Source organism: Podarcis filfolensis (genome assembly GCF_964270895.1).
Source record: "Podarcis filfolensis genome assembly, chromosome: 8".
Classification (NCBI taxonomy): Eukaryota; Metazoa; Chordata; class Lepidosauria; order Squamata; family Lacertidae; genus Podarcis; species Podarcis filfolensis.
Genome location: NC_139611.1, coordinates 75631798 through 75655843, shown reverse-complemented (window position 1 = coordinate 75655843; position 24046 = coordinate 75631798). Strand labels below are relative to the sequence as shown.

The 24046-nt window shown below is 46.6% G+C and overlaps 2 protein-coding genes across 7 annotated transcripts in view; one reads left to right on the top strand and one right to left on the bottom strand.

Annotated features, from left to right (window-relative positions):
- The window catches only part of XRCC1 (X-ray repair cross complementing 1), a 20044-nt gene extending 6376 nt beyond the window's left edge, over positions 1 to 13668 (top strand). Inside the window, exons 6-17 of the mRNA XM_083627261.1 lie at positions 71 to 182; positions 1857 to 1978; positions 3466 to 3589; positions 4375 to 4600; positions 5521 to 5637; positions 5878 to 5977; positions 6715 to 6907; positions 7716 to 7770; positions 8124 to 8269; positions 9215 to 9305; positions 10319 to 10394; positions 11004 to 13668. Of these exons, the coding sequence (XP_083483387.1) occupies positions 71 to 182; positions 1857 to 1978; positions 3466 to 3589; positions 4375 to 4600; positions 5521 to 5637; positions 5878 to 5977; positions 6715 to 6907; positions 7716 to 7770; positions 8124 to 8269; positions 9215 to 9305; positions 10319 to 10394; positions 11004 to 11117 (1476 nt within the window). The 3' untranslated portion in view covers positions 11118 to 13668. The remainder of the gene's footprint in view (positions 1 to 70; positions 183 to 1856; positions 1979 to 3465; positions 3590 to 4374; positions 4601 to 5520; positions 5638 to 5877; positions 5978 to 6714; positions 6908 to 7715; positions 7771 to 8123; positions 8270 to 9214; positions 9306 to 10318; positions 10395 to 11003) is intronic.
- Positions 12606 to 24046, bottom strand: ZNF575 (zinc finger protein 575). 6 transcript variants are annotated; one of them, XM_083627831.1, is made up of 3 exons: positions 23926 to 24046; positions 18072 to 18185; positions 12606 to 16810 (listed from the first exon to the last, which is right to left on the bottom strand). In XM_083627831.1, the coding sequence occupies exons 1-3, from the start codon at positions 24002 to 24004 to the stop codon at positions 16113 to 16115; spliced, it is 891 nt and encodes a 296-aa protein (XP_083483957.1). In that variant the 5' UTR covers positions 24005 to 24046; the 3' UTR covers positions 12606 to 16112. The 6 variants fall into 6 exon arrangements, with proteins under 6 accessions (XP_083483957.1, XP_083483962.1, XP_083483958.1 ...); XM_083627836.1 differs by having other exon boundaries at positions 22832 to 23959; XM_083627832.1 differs by lacking the exon at positions 23926 to 24046 and adding an exon at positions 21663 to 23522.

Genomic DNA, 24046 nt, shown 5'->3' with positions numbered 1-24046 from the left:
CCCCTCTTTTGCTGCCATTCCTTGGCTGATTTGAAACCCTCGCTCTCTCCTTTCTGCTGTGTGTATTCAGAAGCTCACCAAGCTGGGGCAGTTCAAGGTCAAGGAAGACGACAACGACTCCCTGAAGCCTGGTGCGCTTTTCTTCAGCCGTGCCAGCAAACCCCTCGTCTCTCCACCTAAAGGTAGCCACAGTACCTACAGCATAGGTGGGGAACTATTTCCAACTCAAGGGCTGCATTTCCCTTCTGGACAGATGTTCGAGGCCCATATGCCGTTATGGGGGCAGAGGGGCAAAAGAGGACGGGGCCCTGAATATAAGTCTTGTCTTTGTACAGTAGGCTAGTTTCTGCACACACTCCTCTCTAGCCTCCATCCAGATAAGGAATAAACATTATCAGAGGTCAATTGCTCAAAACCACTCAGAGTTAGTGAGGGGTGCGGTCTGGGGAAATGATTTGGTAGCCAGGGGAGGGTTCTGAGGCCAGAGGAGGCCACAGACCCGAGAGGCCCTATGCTTGGTTTATGGCTAATAACTTAATGAGGGTTGCTATATCAAGCCACGGGTCCATTGCATGCAGTTTTCTGTTTTCCTCAGTGGCCGACCAGCTGCCTTTGAGATGCTCGCAAGAAGGGCATGAAAGCTACAGCACTCTCTCACCATTTCTCCTTGGGATCTCGTATTGAATGGTGTCCGAAAGCCCTAAACGGGCTCGACCCAGTATACCTCAAGGAGCGTCTCCACCCCCATTGTTCAGCCTGGGGACTGAGGTTCAGCTCCAAGGGCCTTCTGGCAGTTCCCTCAGTGTGAGAAGTAAGGTTGCAGGGAACCAGGCAGAGGGCCTTCTCAGTAGTGGTGCCCACCCTGTGGGATGCCCTCTCATCAGATGTCGAGCAAATAAACAACTATCTGACTTTTAGAAGGCACCTGAAGGCATCTCTGTATTGGGAAGTTTTTTATGTCTAATGTTTTACAATTTTTTTATGTGCTGTAAGCTGCCCAGAGTGGCTGGCAAAACCCAGCCAGATGGGTGGGGTATCAATGTTATTATTATTATTATTAATAATAATAATAATATTAATATGGCCACAGAACATGGAGGTTCCATTTACCCATGGTTACTAATAGCCATTACTAAGGAGAGTCCTAAGCAAGTTTGTGTCGGTGGGGCCTAGAGGTGGCTTTTCTTTTTCTTTTCTTTTATTCAGCAATGTGTTCATTTATTTATAATAGTAATTGATATTTTTAATAAGCTTTATTTGCACAATAAAAGCTACACATATTGAAACATATCAAAGAAAGAAAAGAAAAAGGGATAAGAAAAAAAGAAAAATAGCAATAATAAAAAAGAAAAAAAATAAGAACATTCAATGAAAAATCTTATCAGAAACATACATTAATTTAAGGGATATCATCCATCGTTGACATTATTATAAACACATATTTCCAGTGAGATGGGTGGGATATCAATATTATTTTTATTTATTTATTTATTTATTTATTTATTTATTTATTTATTTATTTATTTATTGTACTGCCACCGAACATGGAGGTTCCATTTACCCATTGTTACTAATAGCCATTAGCAAGGAGAGTCTTAATCAAGTTTGTGTCAGTGGGGCAGAGAGGTCGCTTTTCTGTTGGTTCTGGGTTGAACCAGAGACATTCACATGCAAAGCTCTGTGTGCTCCCACTGCAATGCTGTGACGACAAAAGGTTTTTCGTGCCATCCCTGAAAAAGCATTCCTTAACAAACAAACAGAAAACCCAAATGGGCTCTTCTGCCATGCACACTTCATAGCATCAGCACTGCATTTCATAACACATTGAGAATGATTATTCATTACTGTTGTTGCAGCCTCTCAGAACAACCAGCCCTCACCCAGTTATGCCGCTGCCTCGTTGCAAACCAGCGTGTCCAGTTCCCCCGATCCTTCGCCATCAGCCGCTGAAAAACCCACCACCAAAGCCTCTCCCAAGGTTAAAATCTGATTTCTGGGTGAATAGTTGGGTGCCAAACTTTATCCTTGCGTGTTAGCCTAAAGTAGCACTGCCAGTTGTTTCTTTATTGTTTTAACTACCTATGCTCTGATTAATAGTTCTATAGTACTTTTGTGTGTTCAAACTGCTTCACGTTCATTATCTAGTTGTAATCTTTACAGCAACCCTTTAAAGCAGATGTGGGGAATATGTGACCCTCCAGATGTTTGTCAGACTACAGCTTCCCTCAGCTTCAGCCAACATGGTTGGATGATGGGAGTTGGAGCTCAGGAACATGGGGAGGGCAACTGGCTCCCCACCCCAGCTTTAAGGAAAACTGATATTATTATTATTATTATTATTATTATTATTATTATTATTATCCCCTGCACAGCAGTTGAGACCCTAAGATTTAAGACTAAGACCTGTGTACAGACCCTCCAAGAGAGTTTTTTTAATTCTCCTCCAAGATTCCAATTTTTCCCATTTTAAAAAATGAAAATATCTTTTAAAAACTTATTTAAAAACTTTTTACTGACTGCTCCTATAGATTGCTTATTGTGATGCCAAAAATGTTTTTTGTTTTATTTTTGCGTACCCTCAAATTTATCCATCAAAAAACAATATTCTTTTCACTGGCATCTCCTGCATGTCCCCAGCTGTGATTCTGTGATGCCAGAAGTTTTTATATGGCCCCATTTTAAGGCCGCCAATATGTGTGCTTGGATGGAGGATTAGCCAAGCTCACTTTTACACGTTGCCCTGTCGCCAGGCGGTTTGCCATGGGTCTGAAAATGCTTAGCTACTCCTGGCTGTACTTTTAAATAAATAAGGCATTCTTCATTGTATCAAATAGTAGATTTCAACAGAAGTCTCATAAAGTTCAACGAAAAGAGCAGAAGACCCAGTGGAACTGTAACAACCCTTCATGTGGATTATTGGACTCTATGAACAGACAGGTGGAATAGACACTTATAGACGTGTGGACCTTATGCATGAACAGACTAGAGAATGAACTGATCCACTGGGTCTTCTGCTTTTTTCGTTGAACTTTATGAGACTTCCGTTGAAATCTACTATTTGATACAATGAAGTATACCTTATTTATTTAAAAGTACAGCCGGTTACATCTTGTGTGTTTATTGAGTATGTTTCACATAACCATAGGTTTGTTGTTTTGCTAATGTAATTTAAAAACAAACAAACCAGGAGCAAGTCAACCCCTGAAGTATACAAATCTTTACTGTAGGTTTGTCCCATCCCATGATCCACTGCATTTCCTCTCTACGTGGTTGTTAAACTACTCCTCTCATCATCCCTGGCCACTGGTCATTCTTCCTGAGGTTAATGGGAGTTGTGAGCCCGACAACATCTGGAAGGCCACAGGTTGCCTTCTTATACCATGAGTAAGTCCCCGTGGCATCTGGGCATCTTACCTTTTGGTAGGCCTGCATTGTTTTGCACTGCATGTTTCCTTCTGCTCACAGGAGCCCACGCCGGTCAAGAGGAAGTTTGAATTCAGCAAGGAAAATTCTGGTCTCTCATCTGCAGCCAATAAACCCCACCCCGATACTCCCTGCCCTGCACAGCCAGCCTCCAAGAAACTCAAAGGTGTGTATGCGGGGGCTGCATTTTGAAAATGGGCCTTGGGAGTCCTCTCTTATGGTGGCAGAAGTTGGAGGCTAAACTTGGGGTTACTGTAAGTTACTTGCATTGATAAGTAACTTTGCAGTGCAGATCTTAACACATTTACTCAGCAGTTAAATCCTTCCACATTGCTTCTTATTAAGTGTGCATGATGTTGTATCCTGAGTCTTTAATATGCCTATGCTTGTTCTTAGTGGTAGTATTCCAGCTATGGAATTCCCTCCCTACAGAAATCAGATAGTCTGCCTTTTTAGCTGCATTCTTGAGAAATGTTAAGGATTTTTCTATTTGTTCAGGCTTTTGGAAGATAGTTCTATCAAGGTTTTACATGGCTGGTCCCTGACAACCACACACCTTGAGGGCACATTGACCTCTGCAGATGATCTTGATACTACGGAAGAGACTGAAGTTCTTAACTGCTGGAAGTCCCTTTTCGTTCCCCACCCCCTCCCAAATGCTTTTCTGATGTCCAGCAGTACCAGCTGTTGCCCGTATGCTTTCACAGCCATAAGGACTAGAAACTAAGTTCTTTAGAAAAAGAATGTTGAGATAGCAGGATGTCATATGCTGCTCCTAGTTCAATATTCCATGCAGAATCATCCACTTCCAGCAACTATTTGCACAGGGATTAGGACACAGCTTGTTCAGCATCACATTTTGATTGATTCGTACGGAAGAATGGCTACAGATCGGTTCATCCCCTTCTCCTCCTAAATGACTTTGATTTGCTCTTTCCCCCCCTTTACCAGCTTCTCCTTCAGCACTACCTTCCCCAAAGACGCCACCTTCCAAAAAGCCTCCGCAAACTCAGCCTTCAGAGGGGACAGCAAACGTGTCTTTCCAGCGTCTCCTGCAGGGAACTGTGTTCGTGTTGAGCGGCTTCCAGAACCCATTCCGCTCTGAGCTGCGGGACAAAGCCCTAGAGATGGGTGCAAAGTACCGACCAGACTGGACCCCTGACAGCACTCACCTCATGTAGGTGTCCTGCAAACCACTGGATCTCCCTGTGCCTTCTGAAACTTTGTTTCTCTCTACCCAAGCCCTAGGTTTTTAAGACTGTACAGTCCCAAAGGCTTCAACCAGACATTAGTTTGTATCTTCTCGACTTGCTGCTTTACCAGAAACATAGCAAGTCTTTGGTACAAGAAGTACATAAAAACATGCAACTACTTCTTTCCCTGCACCTCATCTCCCAAAAAAAGATCAGATTTTGCCAGGTCTTGGAAAGGGGTAGTAGGGGAGAGTTCCCTTGCTGTTGCTGCTGCTTATAATTCTCACAGGCTGCCACCTTTTTTAATATAGCCTACAAAAGGAAGCTTAGGGATCTTACACATCATAAAATGCAATAGCAACAAGCTAAACAATTTGCAAATCAGCATTGCACATGTGATTTTTAACAGTAGCACAATAATATTAATCCCATTTTTTTTTTTATAAAAGTATTACTCTACCTTCTGTACACATGGGAAAGTTGCTAGACACCAGCCTGCATCAACCCTGTAACCTATATATTTTTTACTACAACTCCCATCAGCCTCCAGGCCTCACAGCCATGGCTGGGAGTGATGGGAGTTGCTGTCCAACACATCTCCAGGCATCAAGTTAATGCTGGCTGCTATAGGCGGTTGCAGGGTAGCTCCAGTAAACTCGGGCTGCTAACCAACAGGGAACTACGTAGATGTACAGCCTGATCCTGTGCAGGTCTGCTCAAAGGTTAAAGTTGCAGCTGAGTGCATTAGAACTAATTCCAGTTTCCACCACAACGATCTGCCTTTTGAAGCGACCAGTTTATAATGGTTGTGCTTTCTGCCAGCTCTTCTGCTCTTAGCACTGGTTAGTAGTGAGAAACATGTTACTGTGCCCTGAGTGCCCTGCTGTGCTCTCTCCCCTTCCAGCTGTGCCTTTGCCAACACGCCCAAGTACAGCCAAGTGAAAGGGCTCGGGGGCACGATTGTGCGCAAGGAGTGGATCCTGGACTGTTACCGCACAAAGCGGTGCCTTCCCTGCAAGCGGTGAGTTGGCGGGTGGGGGCTGAGCCTAAAGGGCCGCTCTGTCAAGGATCCTTGCAGCATTGCAGAGATGGGGAACCTGTGGTGTTAAAACTCCAGTCTCCCGTCATCCACTGGTAGCTGCGGCTGATGGGATTTGGAGTCCAACAAAATCGAGAGAGTCTTCCTCTCCCCACTGCATTGGGGTGGGAGGTTTGGTTTCAGCTACATCTGGGTTTGCAACGGGTGTGTTCCTTTTGCCAGCTACCTGATGGTAAGCCCAGAATCTTCCAGCAGTGAGAAGGAGGATGAGAGCGACGAAGACACCCCTGCCCGACACCACAAACCCCTTGCACATCCACAGGTAATAGAGCACCTCAGTTCATATGGAGTAGGCACAGCTCTGGCAGACTTCTTTTGTCCTGAGAGGAGTTGCTATCGCCCCACTGGCACTAATAGATCAGGGCTGCACACACATTCTGATTGAAAAGTAGGGTTCTTCCTATAAGGTTCTTCCAATGAAAGGGGGTAAAATCAAACCATGTGTTTACTTCTCATTGCGTAATTTACACAGAAGTAAACCTACTACATTGCCATCTGCCTAGGATATTACCTGCATGGTAGTAAACTGTATCCTGATATTTGAGCCACTTTACATTTACAATTTTCTATCTGCATGAGACAAAAAATATATCCCCAGAAGTCTCTCGATTTTTTTGCCTTTAGAGGGGTTTTTGTGTGTGTGTCCCTGCCAGTGTTAACATACTGGGGGAGCGGGGACGATGACACCTTATGTGGTTTTTGAAACAAAACTGAACTGTGGCACTGCTTTAGAGAATAAAACTCCCCCCCCCCCCGCAAAGTGTGACATTGGTTACTTTGAGTTGAAGCAGGTCAGTTGTTTCTGTTGTTCAAAAAGGTTTTTTAATTAACTGAGAAGACAATGTTCCCTAGTTAACTGGGCAATGCATTTAAAATTCTCTGTGCTGTATACCTTTTTAATAAAGGATAAGATTGCAGGTGCCATCTTACAGGCACCCTCTCCTTCATGAGACTGAAGGGGAGAACTGCTCTGACATGAGCACTGCTTTTATTTGACAGAGAGCTGACGTGCCCAGCTCTAACCACAAGCCCAAGACCCTTGCCAGCCCCAAAGCTGTACCCAGGACACCGAAGAGGGCATCCTCTGAAGAAGAGGAGGAGCCCACTACCTCTCGGAGCAGCGGCATCCATAACAACTCGCAGGCCCCGGCAGCTGACTCTGGAGCATCCAGCAGTGACGAGGATCCCAGAGGTAGGTCTGAGAAACCCTGGTTCTACCTGCGTGTTGGAGCAAGAGAGCTCACTTTCAGACTCCCCCTCCTGCTTCATCTTCCTGTAAGAACCACCTTGCAGGGTCAGACTAAAGGTCCTTCCCATTGAGCATCCTATTTCCACCAACAGCCAGAGAGGGGCCTCTTGGAAAGCTCACAAATGTGATGGCCACCCTCCCCCCCCCGCACCCATGGGTAATGAAATCCATGAAATGATTATGATTAAAGGAGCAATCTTGAACCTTCTGCTGATAAATTCGACTGCATGAAGCTCAAGTTATTAGGCAGTTTTATAAACCATTTTTATCTGTGTATACCAGGCCCGATTCAAGGTGCTGACTTGAGCATATAAATCCCTAATTACTTTGGGCCCAGACAGCTGAAGGGCCAAACTGAGCCCAACACACTGCAAGGCAATGCAGGGACACTTAGTTGTTCAATCCAGGGATGAAACCACAACCTAGGCATTATCAGCACCAATTGAGCTGTCCAAGCTGTGGGTCTTATCTCTGGACCCCAGCAGGCCTTTTGAGTGTTCCCTTCCTGAGCCACCAAGCCTCTGATTCCTTGCTTCCCATTGCCACTTGCTCACCTGTCTTTCAGCTTTTTGTGCAATGCTGTAAAGAAACCCCGTATCCCTGGCAGCTACGAAGGAGCTGGAAGGAGCAGGCAGTGCTCCTGTGTTGTGAGTCAGGGGCTGCATTAATCTGCCCATTCAAATGTAATGGCACAGTAGTGGCCCTTTGTACTAATTTTCTCTCTCCTTCTCTACCCCTCTCGCCCCCTCAGGTGCTCAAGACAATGGAGATGAGGGCTCTGGTGACACTGATGATGAGCTGAGGAGGTTGGTCAAGTGAATGGTTCTTTTGTAAGCCGTGCCTTCAGGGATGGAAGAAGGATTTTTTGTTTTAAAGGGTTTGGAATAGTGGCTGGGTACCTATGATGCCAGCGGGTAAGCAAATATAGGAGAAGATGGTTAGAGATTGGTGGAACAGGACTTGAAGCTGTGGTGTAAAGGGGAGAGGCTGTACCCCATCAGTGGAAGTCCTTTGCGCAGATGTTCCCTGGTTTCTAAGCCTTCAGTTGTAATGGCCAATGTGCACTTTTGTCCTTGAGGACTAGAAGCGTGACGCTGATTGTAGGGCGGGGATATCAGGTCCTTTGTGCCAACATATTCCCATTTCCTCATGGCTTTAGAGTGGAAGAGGAGCACCGCAAAAAGCAACAAGGGGGGCGGAGGGTGGTCCCGGAGCCAGATGACGATCCGTATGGTGGCTCCACAGATGAGAATACGGATGTCGAAGAAAAAGAGGAACCAGATCAGCCCATCCCAGAGCTACCAGGTATGTCAGGACTGTGAGCTTAGATCTGATCAGTCAGCTAAAGCTTTTGTTGTTTAACCCACTTGGATGGATTGCTCATTGGGGCTGAGAGTGAAAGACTCGTTCATCTTGTGCAGCTATTTTGTTTCTTCTTTATGCAGTGCGTAGTTAAAACTATGGAACTCGCTGCCACAGGAGGCCACCAGCTTGGATGGCTTTAAAAAGAATTGGACCAATTTGTGGAGGAGAAGACTATCAATGGCCACTAACCCCCAGTCAGAGGCAGAAATGCTTCTGAATACCAGTTGCTAGAAACTACAAGAGGGGAGAGTGCTCCCACGCTTTGGTCCTGTTCTTTGTGGGTTTCCCACAGGCATCTGGGTGGACACTTTGAGAACAGGATGCTTAACTTACCCTGATTCAGCAGGGCTGCTGTTACACTTTTGAGTATTCCTATAAAAGGAAGTTAAGAAGAAAATATTAAAGATTACCTTTTCTTTTCACCAGAGTGGTAGCTTTTTAAAGCGGTGGATTATCTCCCCCCCCCCCCCCGCACCGCCGCCAGTATCTCTGAGATATATTGAGACTTATTTAGTGCAAATTATTTAATGATAAGTTTTTTAGTAGCAAGTTACTGGTGGGCAGCCCCAGCTTTCTCCCTTCTCTGCTAAGGAGGCCTCATGACTTCTAAAGGCAAGGAGAGACTGGAAAAATGAAGTCAGGAGATGAGATGCAACCATGCTGTTTCTTCCCTTGCTCGTATAGATGAGACTAGGACCTGAGAGTTCCTGGTTTGCATCCAATGTTAGTATACTCAGAGTAGACCCATTGAAATCAATTAATTAGATGCAACCCTCTAGTCTTGAACTGCATCAATAGACACAATGCTTGGAAATTATGTGGTTCATTTATGGGACGAGTTTGGGGTTTCAAGTCTTCATTCAGCTTCTTCTCTGTCTTTGCCAGATTTATTCGTGGGCAAACACTTCTTCCTTTATGGCGAATTCCCTTCTCAAGAGCGACGCCTCTTGAACCGGTACATTGTGGCTTTTAACGGGTGAGTTTTGCTGCGGTAGCATTGCAGTAGGTGCCTGCTGTGGCCCAAGTGGCGTGCTGAATGCATGCTGTCATCAGAGGCAGCCCCTAAAAGAGTGTAAGCTGAGTTTAGCAGCCAAATTTTGAAACACAATTCCATATTTTTCTGTAAGGATGCTTCTCTAGGAAGAGAGAAACCAGAAACTACGTAGAGGCTTGACTGTCCACTCTTTCATGCCTAACATGCTTTGAATATATCATACTCATTTTGTCAGGGCTGGCTAAATTTTAAAAAGCACAATTCAGACAATATACTGTAACATTTAGCACAGTATACTTGCATACAAACTTATCAACCCATTTAAAAATACTGCTCAGAGTAGACCCATTGAAATTAAGTTAGTCATATCCATTAATTTCTGTGGGTCTGGATACAATCTACCTCTTTCCTTTTCCTTTTTTGGTGAGAGGACGCCCATGAGATGTCGGATTTAGAACAAACCTTGGCTACAGCTTGCGGCTAATTGAGGGAGAGTTTAGCCACAAGTCCTGGTTCAGAGGCCATGCTAGGCCAAACCTTGCCTAGTTTAGTGTGGCAGCAAAGGTGACCTGGGAGAAGGTGCAAAGTGGGTGCAAGGTCTTCCCTAGGAACCCATATGTTCAAGTTTGGCTTAGTACAACCTTTGCCAACCTGCCACCCCCTCCCAGAGGTTTTGGACCACAAGTCCCATCAGCCCCAGCCAACTCACCAAAACATCTGGAGGGGGAGCCAGGTTGGCTTAGTAAGTCATGTGAACCAGCCATTTGTGCCAATTCTGCAATCTCAAGTGTATTTGAGATTGTATTTGTAGCCGCTCTGAGCCCGGCCTTGGCTGGGGAGGGTGGGGTATAATTATTATTATTATTATTATTATTATTATTATTATTATTATTATTATTATTATTTATTTCAAGATCACTTCTTTCTGCTCTTAGGGGAGGAGGAAAAGGTGGCTGTAAATTATTGTGAAGGGAATGCTTCTCTTCTGCTTGCAGGGAAGTGGAGGACTATATGAATGAGCGAGTGAATTATGTGATCACAGCTCAAGAGTGGGACGACACGTTTGAGGAGGTGAGCTCATCCTGCCAGCTGTGTAGGACTGCACTGGTCTAGCCCCATCCTCTGTAAGCCATGACACACTTTTCAGATGGCCCCGTAGATAACAGATGGAGATAAACACAGGACGCCAGTTCCAAAGGCAACTGTGGCAGAAACAGATTATCATAGTAGCACTTTTTAGCATTTTATGCTTTCAAAATGCTTCAAGAGCTTTTCAGCATCCTTGCAATGACCCAGTAAGGTAGTCCCACATGTTTAATGGTACATTGCTGTAGAGGTGGGGGCTGAGGTTGAAGAATAATACTCCCTGTTGATGTTTGTTTTTGTTGTTTTAATTTTACTTATACCCTGCCCATCTTTGACTAGCCCAAAGTAACCAGCAAGCTCTGTGCTTCAGTAGGGAATTAGAGTGTCAGACAGGAGTGGGGAAACCTGGATCTAACCACAGCACCCCGCCGTCTCTCACTTTGTGACCAAGATAAAATGTGAACCGGGGCAACCTCATTTAAATGCTTGTGCTAGTCCACAACAGGTAGGCATCGCATCAGGATGGACTGGCTCCGCCTTTTGGGGTGGGGCCAGGGACTTCCAAGTGCCAGCGTTTTCTCCTTTCTGTTGCAGGCTCTGAATGAGAATGCCAACCTCTCCTTCGTGCGCCCCCGCTGGATCTACAACTGCAACCAGCGGCAGAAGTTGATCCCCCACCAGCCCTATGTTGTGGTACCACGAGTGTAGGCCAGCCTCCTCCCTGCAGGCACGTCCCTGTGGGTCCTGTATACTCCCTCTGGAGCAAACAGCTCTCCTTCTCCTTGGGGCCACTTGACACCATGCTATCTCTCACTTGTTTTCCACTGGGACGTTCCTTCCTCTCAAGGGCCTTGTCCAGCAGCCCTGTTTCTACACTCACACACAAGATGGGGTTTTGAGGGCCTTTTTTCTACTATCACTTGCTCCAGCAGTAGCTACCCCAGCTCACATGGGACACGATTTCATTTTCAGAAATAACTCGAGCTGCTCTGGAGAAATCAGTGTAGATAGCCTCCATGGTGCACAGTGGCAGTGGTGAGCTGCTCTGGATTGGGGCTAGTGTCAACTCTCTCAAGGGCTTAATAAGTGGAGTGGGAACTTAGTTTGGACTAATAAGGGGCGAGGGTGCAACTGGGAAAGCAAGATGCATCCTCCAAACAATCGTTTTATTTTTGGGACCCTCTCCTGACCCTGGTTCTCATTTCATTCTTTTTTTCCCCTCTCTTTTTCCCTCCCCCCCATCACTTCCTAGGAGGCTCTGTGTGTTCTTGCCAGTCAGTTAACTTTACTCTATCTCTCTATCTTTATATGTATATAGCTGAGGACACTAACCATTTCAAGGTGGATATTCTGACACAAACGTTGTCCTTAGAACGGAGGCACCTGTCCCTCTATACAAGCTCTGCCTTGCTCCCAGTTTTACAGGAGTTGATGTTTGCCTCCTGCTCCTTGACCCCTTTTCATTTTGTGACTAAGGCCACCCCATCACAAGCTTCCATTTTTTGCAGACGAAATTTGTTCCTCCATCTGCAGATTCAGCAGACCTGAGCATATGAACGATCAGTGGTATGCTGGCCTGACCATGGGGCAAATCCAAGCCCGTTTTTAGAATTCAGGAATTAACCACTCACAAGTGTGCATTACCATGTTGGTTGACATTCTGCTCACCTGCATTTCTACGACCACCTCTGGAAAATCATGTTCAAATGAGGCCCGCAGTATAATATCCAGTCCCTGAGTTCACATTCCTTTTTAAGCTCAGCGTACTTGCGCTGTCTTACACAGCTCCGTTATAAGCATGTGGTATTTGGAGTAGACGCACTACAGTGACCTAGCATAGAATCCTAAGTGGCATGCTTGGCCCAGGTACAGAGATGTTTTAATGCTAAGCGTTCTCACACACAACTGCTTTAAACAGTGTTCAGGGTTGCTATTGGGAGAAACTATGACTGTTAAAATCATACTAAGTTTTATATTGCAGCTCTTATGGCCCAAGCCTCAGATTTCTCCTATAGGAAGCAAAAAAAAGCAGCTGGAGTTAATTGTCTTATGATTTGATTCATTTCAGCAGGGTGTTGTCAGTTCCACTCTTTACTTTTTACCCTGGGCAAAGAACTCTTTTCAGATTTCGCTGGAAGGGAAACAGCAGAAAAAACCCACCCTTTAGTTCAGCTTCCTGGTGAGCTTTTTTTCGGGGGGGGGGGGGAGTGGTGTTCAGCCCCAGACCCCCCAAAATTGCATGTTCCTTCCTGCTTTTCCCTGGCTGTGAACTGGACTGAGAGGCCTTGAATAATCTACCTCGTTTTTACAGCCCATCTCTTCCCCCACATCATTGGTGCTGCCCTCAGCGCTGGGGATCAAGCCAGCAACTCTTCTCTGTCCTTACGTTCATGGATAAACTACAGTAAATAAGCTGATTGCTCACAGGAGCTTCCCAGCTTCAGGAAAGGGCTGCAAATGGCCCATTTCTATGGACACTACTCTTTGGCCCCAGTGTATATAACATCTCCAATACAGAGGTTCTCCACTTGAACCCTTAGCTTTGATGCTTAAATGGGAAGTCAGCTACCACCTTCCATTTTCCTCTAGCTCCTACTATGTGGAAGCCCAGAGATCACAGGCGTGGGTAAGAAGTAAGCAGAAGCCTACCAATGAGGTGCTTCAATCAGCACGACCAACGGATAGCATTGATAGGAGCTATAACAACAAAAGATGGCAGTACCATGTTGGCCTCCTGTTTACTCCACTGCCTCTTTGGCAGGGAGGATTAGCTTGTCCCCAGGTAGGGGGCATTACAGTGTTAGCCAGAAATTGTTGAAAAGCATGGGATGCTCTGGAGTGTTTGCTCAGCTATGATTCCCAAGAAGCTGGTGATGGCTTTCAGGTGACAGTAAAGGGCAATGGTGTTTTTTTAATAAGCTATCTTGACTACTCACCAGAGGGGAACTAGCTTTGGGAGTGCAATGAGAATTCACACACAGCCCTTCTAAAATCTGCCACGTTCAGGGTTGCTATGGGGGTGGGGGAGGCGTAGCATTTAAACTGTATCAAGTTTGCATCACAGCTCACATGTCCCAAGATTAAGGGCTTCTTGGTTTTTAAAAATGAATTATACCTATGGTTCATTACAGTTTGCATGAGGTTCCAAAAGTTGTGACGAATCTCCTCCAGGGATGTATTCATGTCTTCTTTCCCCCTCCAATCTGGTTTGTTGTGGGGTTTTTTTTTTTAATAAAAAATAAATGAAATGAAAACAAAATCTCAGTCTCGAGCTGCTCTTCTGCGCCACAGAACAGAGAGATTGTAACAACCTCCTAAGATCTTACTGAGAAGAAACAGGTGTCAGAATATTCACATGATGATTTCTAACAGGGTCTCAACAGTTCTGGACAGGAAGTCATGCATCTAAGCTTTTAAAGACTCCTGATGTTAATAGTGGCAGTTTTGGCTTATAATGTGGCAATTGAGGGTGGTGTGGAATTGCTTGAAAACACAGTAAAACGACTGGCTCCTTCCCCCTGAGGTCTCCTTTCCCTGCCTTCCTTCTGCCCTGCTCATACAGCCCCAAATGCTTCTCTTCTTTCTGACATAATTGCATTACTTAGAAACCCACAAACTATTTGTATAAACCATTTAAAAGTTCAAGCCAAGGCAGTTACCCCTAGGATTGACATCACTATTTGTCTCCCTCCACCTTCCTCTGTCTAACTTAATGTGTGGAAGAGATATCTGACTTGGGTCTGTGCTTTGTTAAAGCGCTTACAAAATCTGGAATATTTAGGCACAAGTGCTTTGATCTGTACCAGCAACAACAGTGAAGTAACTGCCTTTTTGGCTCTAATGGACGTCCAATTTAATCTAGCTACCTGTTTCTCGTATCAAAATGCTTTGAAAGTGGGCACATCCCTCTTTTGGCCAATGATGCTACACCTGTCTACTGCAAAGTTTGCTCCCCAAAATTCTGCATTTGTCATATGCTCCAAGCTCAACTTAACCCGGTTAACTAAACTTTTATAGGTTTTATTATTTTTTTCCAAGAAAAATAAGACAAAAAAACTCCAGGCTCCCAGGGGAGTCCCATTTTTTTTAGTATCAACTACAAACATACCATGGATCAATCAACACCCCCCCCCCGCCTCCCTTGCAACAATCTGAACAAATGCCTTTGGGGTGGGGTGGGGGGTGAGAAGGCAAAAGATGCTTTGGCAAACGGTACAAGGACAAGGAGTGTGTGTGTGTAGAATTCATCCATCCAAGAAAGCGGGGTGGAAAGGTGGACATGTGTCTAAAAAGTGGGAGATTGGAACACACTGCGTCTTAGAAATCCAACATTTGAACCAAGAGGCAAGACAGTAACCCCCAAAAGTGGGGAATTTGTGGGGGGGGGGCGTAACAAAGGAAGGCAGGTTTGTGGGACTGCCTCTCTAGGCATGTGGTGAAACGGTCACACGGATGAAGCGAAAGGAACCGGGCAGTAAAAGTTGTGTAAACCAAGTGATGGAGGGTGGGGGTGGGAAATCCAGCCGTCCAAATCCAGCACTAGAAATCTGTGTGCTTAAGCAGTTTTCAGTACATGTTGTAAATGGCTAGGGACATATTTTGATGCGATCAGGGACAGAAGCCCGGAGCCACCAGTTTTTACAGCAGCTGGATGAGAGGTAAGATTCCATGCCAACTGAAGCAAAAATTTAAAAATGGCAGATGAACACAACACATAACATTTGCAAAATTATTCTACTGCTACTTGTTGGGAGGGCCCGCCACTGTACAGAATGTAGTGTGCGAGCACACCCCAAAAAATTCATGGATTCTTGGCATTTCGGCTTAAGCTACCCCTGGCAATTTTGCAGATGCCACAACCACATTTTCAGACTTGTCTGTGCCTTCATAAAGACTAGCAACTTCTATTGCACACACTGTGTGACACCAGTGTGTGCGTGGCATGCCAGGTTGTTAAAACGGTCCCCCTTTTCTTTAGCCACAGGCCGGAGGCACAAACAGGGTTTGATAAGCCACAGGAGGCAGATGTTGTACAACCCAGAAAATGCCAAGTTTGACAGGCCTAACTTAGCAGAGCCTTGGACTGTGAAGATGCTGATCTCTGCATTCCAATGTAAGCATGCACCAACTGAACACAGACATGGGACAGCCTGGGCAATGGTCGGAGGTCGTACAAAGCAATGGCAGAATTCTGCTCTCCAGAAGATTTGTGCATATCCATCCATTTTCTATGAATTTATGCAAGCTTCTTGTGAAATTGAGATTCAAAGGTGGCTGGGCTTGTTTTGCAGAATCAGTGGAGTGCTGAGGTTGCAGGCCGTGGCGCTCTGCCCCTCCTAGGCGCACATCTCAGCAATGCACAAGTTAGTCAGGTTGCAGAATATGCCGTTTCTGAGGGCTGAACCGGGGTTCTCTGACCACACACACTTTGGCTTTTTTTTCAGCATGGTATACACAGCTTGGGCTATGGGGAGGCGGAGAGTACACACACATCAACTTGGCACTGTAGGGGGGGAAACAGCGGCAAGACCCGCAACAAAAGAGCTGAGCTGCTATGGGTCCTCAAAGCGCATCTCTGTGTAAACCCCAAACCCCCTCTCCCTTGCCGTTATTTACAATGATCCCCCCGCACCCACCAAGCATCCAAGTTAGCCAATTTCCTCCCCGCACCCCCACGTTGTCCAGTCGCTTCAGATCTCCACTCTACGGCCTCTCTCCGTTGCTGTGGCCTTTGCTTTGGGACAAGTCATCCCCCACTTCCCCGTCCTCGTGCACCCGCTGGTGGAGCGTGAGGTTGCGCAGCTGCCGGAAGCTCTTGCTGCAGCGCATGCACGGGTAGGGCCGCCCCGCCGCAGCGGCCGCGTGGATCTGCTGGTGGGCGGCCAGCTTGGAAGGGTAGCAGAAGCTCTTCCCGCAGCGGTTGCAGGGGTAGGGCCGCTGCCCCGTGTGCGTGCGGCGGTGGGCGGCCAGCTTGGAAGGGTAGCAGAAGCTCTTGGGGCAGTCGGCGCATTTGTACGGGCGCTCGGGCGTGTGGATCCACTGGTGGGCGGCCAGCTTGGAGCGGTGTCCGAAGCGCTTGGGGCAGAGCGTGCAGGGGTAGGGCCGCTCGCCGGTGTGCGTGCGGCGGTGGGCCGCCAGCTTGGATGGGTAGCTGAAACTCTTGGGGCAGTCGGGGCATTTGTACGGGCGCTCGGCGCAATGGGTCCACTGGTGCGTGGCCAGCTTGGAGCGGTACACGAAGCGCTTGCCGCAGTCTTTGCACTGGTAGGGGCGCTCGGAGGGCAGCACGGCCGGGGGGCGGGGGCGGCGGGGGCGGGCAGGCTTGGGTGACTCCGTGGCGGGCGGCGAAGACAGAGCCGTGGGTGAAGGCGACTTGGCGTTCTCTTTCAAGGCCTGCGAGTCTGGAAGGGGAGGGGAAAGGAGGGTGTCAGAAGCTGGGGATCCTTAGCAACCAGGGGGCCATTCCCACATCTCCTAGCCATTTCTCTGCCCCACCTCTCTAGCTTCTCATCAGTCCAATCACTAAATGCATGGACTGGGGAGACTGATGCACCCTGCTGCCACTCACCTCCCGAAGTCAGCACAATCCCTGTAGTTTCCTGTGGAAGAGAACTGATCGCTAATTCTCTTTAAGAATTGTAGCTCTTGGAGGGGAACTAGACCTCCTAAGAACTCTCAGCACCCTGAACAAGCTATAACTCCCAGGATTCTTTGCAGGGGGGGGGGAACTCTAGTTCTTAATACTTTTATTAAAGTATTTTCATGACACAGTAAGAGATACACTAAGCTACCAGGGTAAAGGAAAAACACTAAGGTAAATAAAAAACAAAAACAGCTACAAAATGTAATACAGCCGTACCTTAGTTCTCGAACGCCTTGGTACTCGCACGTTTTGGCTCCCGAACGCCACAAACCCGGAAGTAAGTGTTCCGGTTTGCAAACGTTTTTCGGAAGCCGAACGTCCAACACAGCTTACGCGGTGTCCAATTGAGTACAGGAAGCTCCTGCAGCCAATCAGAAGCCACGCCTTGGTTTTTGAACCATTTTGGGAGTCGAACGGACTCCCAAAATGTATTAAGTTCGAGGACCAAGGTACCACTGTAATAGCATACAAAGTCTTCTCTTAAAAGTAGTTCTTAGCCCTTAGTGCAGATGGTCGTAAGCCCTCCCAGCTCTCACCTGGGATCTTTATCCTCCCTTTATCCTCCCTGTCAACCAATATTTCCCGGCCTCCCACCCAGGGCCCCTCCATCAACCATCTACGACCCTCAAGAGTGTAGAATCCCTGGACCCTAATAAAATTTCCAAACAGAGAACACCAAAGAAGAAAAGAAAAAGAAAGAAGCAGGGAAAAGAGAGAAAACGAAAGAAAAAAGAAGTAATAAAGAAAAAGAAAAAAAATTCCCATTTTCCATCTTCCAGGTACATTAAAAAATTTATTTAAGGCATCACTCCATGGTTAACACCCATCTTCTCCACTTTCTGTTAAACAATATTTATTTTAAATCCAAGTGTCTCAACTTCATTCATTTCCCTTTGGAGGGAAAGCTATAGCTGTTTAAAGTGATATCACAGGGCTTTAGATTTATGGTGCGCACATGACCTAAGTCCTAGGAGATCAGGTCAGGATGCTCCAGGCTGGCTTTCCAGACGCCCCCTTACCCGCAACACTGCTGCTCAGAGGGTTGGTGCCCACGCTGATCTTGCTGTTGCTCATGCAAGGCTGTTCCCCCCTTTCCAGCATCAGGACAAGGCTTGGTCGGGCAAGAATGTAACCTGCACAAACAGAGGGAAATGGTTTTATCACCGTGGCACGGTCATCCATCGTGAAGATAGAATATATAAAGAGAAACTTGGGAATCAATGTTCTGAGAAGCGCAAGACAGAAACGCAGGAAACTGCCTTACATCCAGTCAGATGTTCCTATTACATTGTTTGTTCCGTTTCTGTTCATTGGGGGGGGCAGAGGGAGACTGAAACCCTGTGGCGTAGTGTGGGGGGTGCAGGGGGGGCCGGCCGCACCGGGCGCAACATCTGGGGTTAGGGCAAATCCACGGGTTAGGGGGCGCAAATCCACGGGTTAGGGGGTGCAAATTACTTGTCTTGCCCCGGGTGCTGACAACCCACGCTACGCCACTGCTGAAACCTTGTCCTTGGCTGCTAGAAGCCCTACAGAGCCACTCACTCTCTGATTGTTTGTGCACTTTCAAGCCTGCTTATCTAGGCCTAAGGACTAGGAACTTGGTGGGGCTTTTTGAAACAAAACAAAACACAAAAAAATGTATTTTTATATTTATTTCCTCGCTAAGAACCTCGATTTGGCACCCAGTAAGAGATTCCTGGTGCTGCCAGCACAAGGCATCTGTGTGCAAAACAGGAGTCGTTAGATTCCCTAAATAAATAAATTCAAAAACCAACTTAAGTGGCTCCGATTTTGATTGGAGGAGCAGAGCTGCTCCAAGGTGGGCTGAAGGCTCCCACCACCCCTGGAGATTTTCCCTCCAGAAGTTATTAGCCCTGTTTGAAAGGGATGGAGGGTAGAATAAAGGAATGCATTTTTTAATACCAGTAGCAGTGGTGATGGGGATTTTGACTGGAGAAAAGAGGGCAGGTAGAAAAAATTGAAAACAACTGCCAGCGACCCCCTGGCACTGCAATTTGAATAAAAACTGCTCGCTCGCTCTCCTGCCAGTGATGTGAGCTTTCTGCGACATTTTATGTCCTGATGCCCCAAAGCGATTGGGATTCGATTGAGCATGCTTGACTTACATTTAGTCAACAACATTTCTAAAAATATGCACCCTATGTTCATTTTGCATGTTGTATAAGTAGCTCAAAAGTGTTTTTTTTTCCTAGTAGCTTTTTAAAGAAGGTATTGGGGGGGGGGGAGAGAATGGTAACTGCCCTGAGATCTACGGGTATAGGGAGGTATACAAATTTAATAAATAACAATGGTAAATAAAATTTGAACTGACATATTTATTGTCGGGGGTGGGGGGAACACAACAAATCATGATCAGAATAGGAGAATGTTACAATCAAACCAATTTCGAGTTTCTTCCAGATTATTTCTTGTCGAAATACTTACACATAGCTCAATCGCACACACTTCTCTTTTCAAATGAAAACCTGTTAATACGCTCATTTCAGCGTGCCTTGGAAGCTGCCAACTGGACTCGATATAGCGCTGGCATCCCATTTATTATGTTGCTAATTAATCTTAATGAAACAAACACTGTAGATAGAGATTTAACGGGGAAATATATAGCAACGGGAAAATGTATTGCCACCCCACTCCCATCACTCACAACAACGTTTAATTTTAAAAATAAAATGCAGAAATCCAGTCCCCTCACATCTTGTACAGGCTTGTAAACAGCCCCATGCCTGGTCGCCTATGGCGAGCGAGAAGCAGCTTGAGGTGACTAGGGAGGCCAGATCTGTGCAAATAGGCCTTTCCCCCCGTTTCCAAGCCTCACATAAACTTTACGAGGATGCGCGGGCAAACGGGCTGGTTATTCCTGCGCCCTCATTTACAGGCTTGGCCTTGGTTTTGCCACAGGTCAGGCGGGCAGCGTATGGATCAGAACTGTGTTAAATAATGGTACTTCAATCGCAGGGTTCCCTCATGGCTTCATGTCTCCCAAAAGGCCCCGGGATCCAATTACTGCTCGATTCTGCTCTTGGCCTAAGTGTGGAGTTGCTATGGAAACTCGCTTGGAATACAGGCCAGAGAGGAGGAGTTGGTGGATAAGGCAGAGAGGAGAAAGAAAACTAACAGCATTTGCAAACCAAGTATTACAGGGGAAAGCTTTCAGATCAGATGGTGCCCTATGAAAAGAGGGCCGGACCCCAATATCCTCCCTTCCTGATGGCAGGAAACTGCAGAAACAATATATGCTGGAAACAGACTACTGGCCGTGCTGGCTGGCACTGGAGACAGTTGGGAGGCCAGCAATGAATTGGGACCACGTCCACACATTTAAAGCACCGAGATGCCCTTTCACACAGTCATGGCTTTCCCCCAAGGAATTCTGGGAACTGTAGTTTGTTCAGGCTGCTGAGAGTTGTTGGCAATGCATTCCCCTCACAGCGCTACAGTTCCCAAAGCTCCTTGCGAAAAAGGACTGGTGTTTCGTTTGTTCTGTTGCGTATTTTTTGTGTTTTTATATTGTAAACCACCACATGATGCCCGGATGAAGGGCGGGATAGAAATTCAATTACTGCTAATAATAATAACAGTAATTCGCAGAAATCACATCACTGCATATGTTTACTCAGTTGAGTAAGTCGCTTCAGAATGGCTCTGACTTGGGCAGGTACCTCTTTCAAGAACAGGCCTTTTTATTTCTAGAGGGGGGAGCGATGCCTCAGGATCTAGCAAGGCAAATGTTTGTATATGCAACAATTACAAGCAAAACAGCTTATATAAACTATTATATATAAATAGCTTATATATACAGTATGTTTAAAGAGCAAGCTGTTGGCTTTCCAGGGAAGTTCAGTTTCACAGTCTGAAATCCCAGAGACACTTCTCTGCATGCAAGCACCACTGGAAACCATGGGTGAATAAGCACACATAGGATTGTGGTGGAACAGAGTTGTTTGGTGCTGGGCCCAAATCATTTAAGCATGAGCCCCCTGACCTAGTTCCTTAAGAAGAGGGAGTGCAGGATGTAGAGTTTGCACCAGCCACGAACCACAATGTTTTCATCAAAGCATTAAAAAAAAAATGCAACCAAGGCAGCCATCCTCTGCACACTTCCCTGGGAGTAAGCCCCATGAAGCAGAGTGGCACTTACTTCCCAGTAACACAGACAACAGCTCTTGCTGCTATGGGGCAGCCCCCTTCCCTTACAGCTGGCCCTCCTTCCCCAAAACCAGTCAGACAGTGGACAGGAGATCAGGAGCTTGAAATATGATTCGTATTACCACCGAGGGAAATCTGGGTTTGGTGCAATGCACCCGGCTTCACACCATATTGGGGTGTGTGCTTTCAAACCGGTTTAGTCTTTTTTGGGGGGAGGGGCGGAGAGGAAAATAAAAACTGCCCCCTTCTTCACCCTGACGCACCAAGGCCTGGAGCAAATGCAAAACCGCCTTCAAATACGAATGCAGCGGGGACTCCCCATTTTCTGGCACCCCACCGCTGGGCATCCCTCGCCTTTTCACCGCATCTATGTATGCAGCTGAGCAGCTGGGCCTTCCTCCTGCTGCCCGCCCGCCCCCTCGCTCCCCCCAGACGCCACTCACCGGCCCGGGAGCCTCCCCCGGCCTCAGGCTGCCTCTGGGGTCTCCCCTTCATGAGCCGATCGCGCCGGGTCATGCTGTCCCCGCGGGGGGCCAGGTCGTGCGCCCCACCGCATCCCTTCCCAGGCCGGTCCCCAGCGACGGGCGGGCGCAGCAGCAGCAGCAGCAGCAGCAGCAGCAGCACCAATCCGGCTGGAGGGCTGGCGAGGAGGGGTCTTTCCTTACTCGCAGCTTCCTCAGCCAATCCGCGCCTTCCCCGGTATTTATTTATTTATTTTGCAAAGTAGGGGTATGTGTGTGTTGGGAAAGGGGGGGGGTTAATAAACGTGATGAGGTCGCGATGACGGAAACGGCCGTCCCTGGGAGCTCTTCAATTTGCAGACCTAGACCCCCACCATCGTGCATGCAACTAAATTCTGTTTAGAACAGAAATCATTCATTCCAATGGGTCTGCTCTGAGCTGGGTGAAGGGGAGTGGGGAGCTGGATAAGTATTATTATTATTATTATTATTATTATTATTATTATTATTATTAAAAATACTCTTGTTAGCAATGTTACTTGAAAGCAAACTCTTGCAAAATCTCACGCATGCATGGTTACTGGTTAGTTAAGACCTACTAAATAAATATACAAAACAAAACCCCTCTGGACGTCAGAGGATGCTGCTACCAGCCTATGCAGTAGGGCTACTTGGAAGTAAGCCCTGCTGAGTTCAGGGCCACTTATAGCTTAAGCAATTATATACATGTGGCCAGGTGCTTCCATGCAGACTTATTTCGGAAAGAAGACCCGCTAGATCTTACTGCCCAACAAATGTCCCAACAAATGCACCACCACCTCTCCGTTCAAGGCCATGTCCTAACCAGTTACAGGTAGGTAGCATAGCTGTCAACTTTTTCCTTTTCTTGTGAGGAATCCTATTCGGAATAAGGGAATTTCCCTTAAAAAAAGGGAAACATTGACAGTTATGGTAGGTAGCCCTGTTGGTCTGCCATAGTCAAAACAAAATTAAAAAATTCCTTCCAGTAGCACCTTGGAGACCAACTAAGTTTGTTATTGGTATGAGCTTTCGTGTGCATGCATGCACACGAAAGCTCATACCAATAACAAACTTAGTTGGTCTCTAAGGTGCTACTGAAAGGATTTTTTTTATATCCTAACCAGGCTTACCTAGCAGTAGGGAGACTCTGGGCTTAACCTCTTACACGCACCTCCTTCAGGATGGAAATGTGTGTGGTTTCAGTTCCTCCACGATGTGGCACTACCGGCCAGGTTGTGCTTAAGGGCCCATTGATTTCAACGTGGCTTCCTTCCTTCCAAGAAAGCAGGAAGCTCATTGAATGCAGCAAGGTACTTGCCTCGAGGACTAACCTGGATGTGAGAAGGCTGCGTGGGTGTTTTATTTCGCAGCCTCCGTTCCTAAAGAGAGGAAGCTGGTCCTTAAGTCTGCCCTGGGGCTGCAGAATTTTACTCCTTTAATGCCTGCTCCTTAACTCGAGAAAGGTGCTAATTTTCAGGGAAGAGAGGGGCCCACCTTTTCTCTGCATTATTATTGCTTACTATTAAGGCTGCAGCCCTGCAGACGGATACAGACTTTAAGGCAAGGCGGTGTTGGAAGGAAGGAAATGTTATTACACCTCTACCCCGCCTTTCTTCCATGGAAGTCCAGGGGAGGCGTTTCCCAAACATTCCTCATGATCTGGACACTGACCAGACCAGAACCTGCGTAACTTGAGCCGAGACTATTGGAACAAGATGCCTTTAGGCCATGATGTCCCAGGACCCTTAAAAACAGACAGCATTTCAAGTATCAAGAAGCCAGAGTTTCAGAGAGACCCACTTTGGAAGATCATATTGCATCAAGGGGGTGGGTGCAATTTCTTGCATTGGTTTAAAAAAAAAACTTCTAAAGAACTGTATTATTCTCCCGCTTTTCTTTTACGCATAGATTTTTATGCTTTGGGCATGTAAATAATAAATTATTATTATTAAGCTGCTTCTTAGAAAGCACACTAGGCGAATGAAGCTGAAGAAGCACAGGCAACGGGAGCAGCGAGGAGCTCTTCAATTTGGTTTAGTTTTGGAAAGTACCGTACATTGAAATGCAAAACTCCGCGCTGCCTAGAAGTGCGCGCGCGCGCAAACAGACGGGAAAATGCGAAAATAAAAATATATTTCTAAAAAAGACTAAATCACAAGCAGCCGAAGGAAGCGCGATTATACAAAAACCAGAAGCAATCTATACGGAACAGAAGAGGAACTACCTGCAGCAGAATCAACTGAGCAAGCCTTGCTGGCAAAATGAGCACGCCCGGGCAGAACCACATCCAGGGATGATTTCATATTCACCCCTCCGCCGAATGGTTTCGCCCACAGAGGAGCGCG

Coding starts and splice junctions, on each gene's coding strand:
- ZNF575 (XM_083627831.1), bottom strand. CDS start 24,004: ATGAAATCATCCCTGGATGTGGTTCTGCCCGGGCGTGCTCATTTTGCC. Junction 18,186..23,925: donor CTCAGTTGATTCTGCTGCAG/GTAGTTCCTCTT, acceptor CTGTTTGTGCAG/GTTACATTCTTGCCCGACCA. Junction 16,811..18,071: donor TCTGAGCAGCAGTGTTGCGG/GTAAGGGGGCGT, acceptor CTCCCCTTCCAG/ACTCGCAGGCCTTGAAAGAG.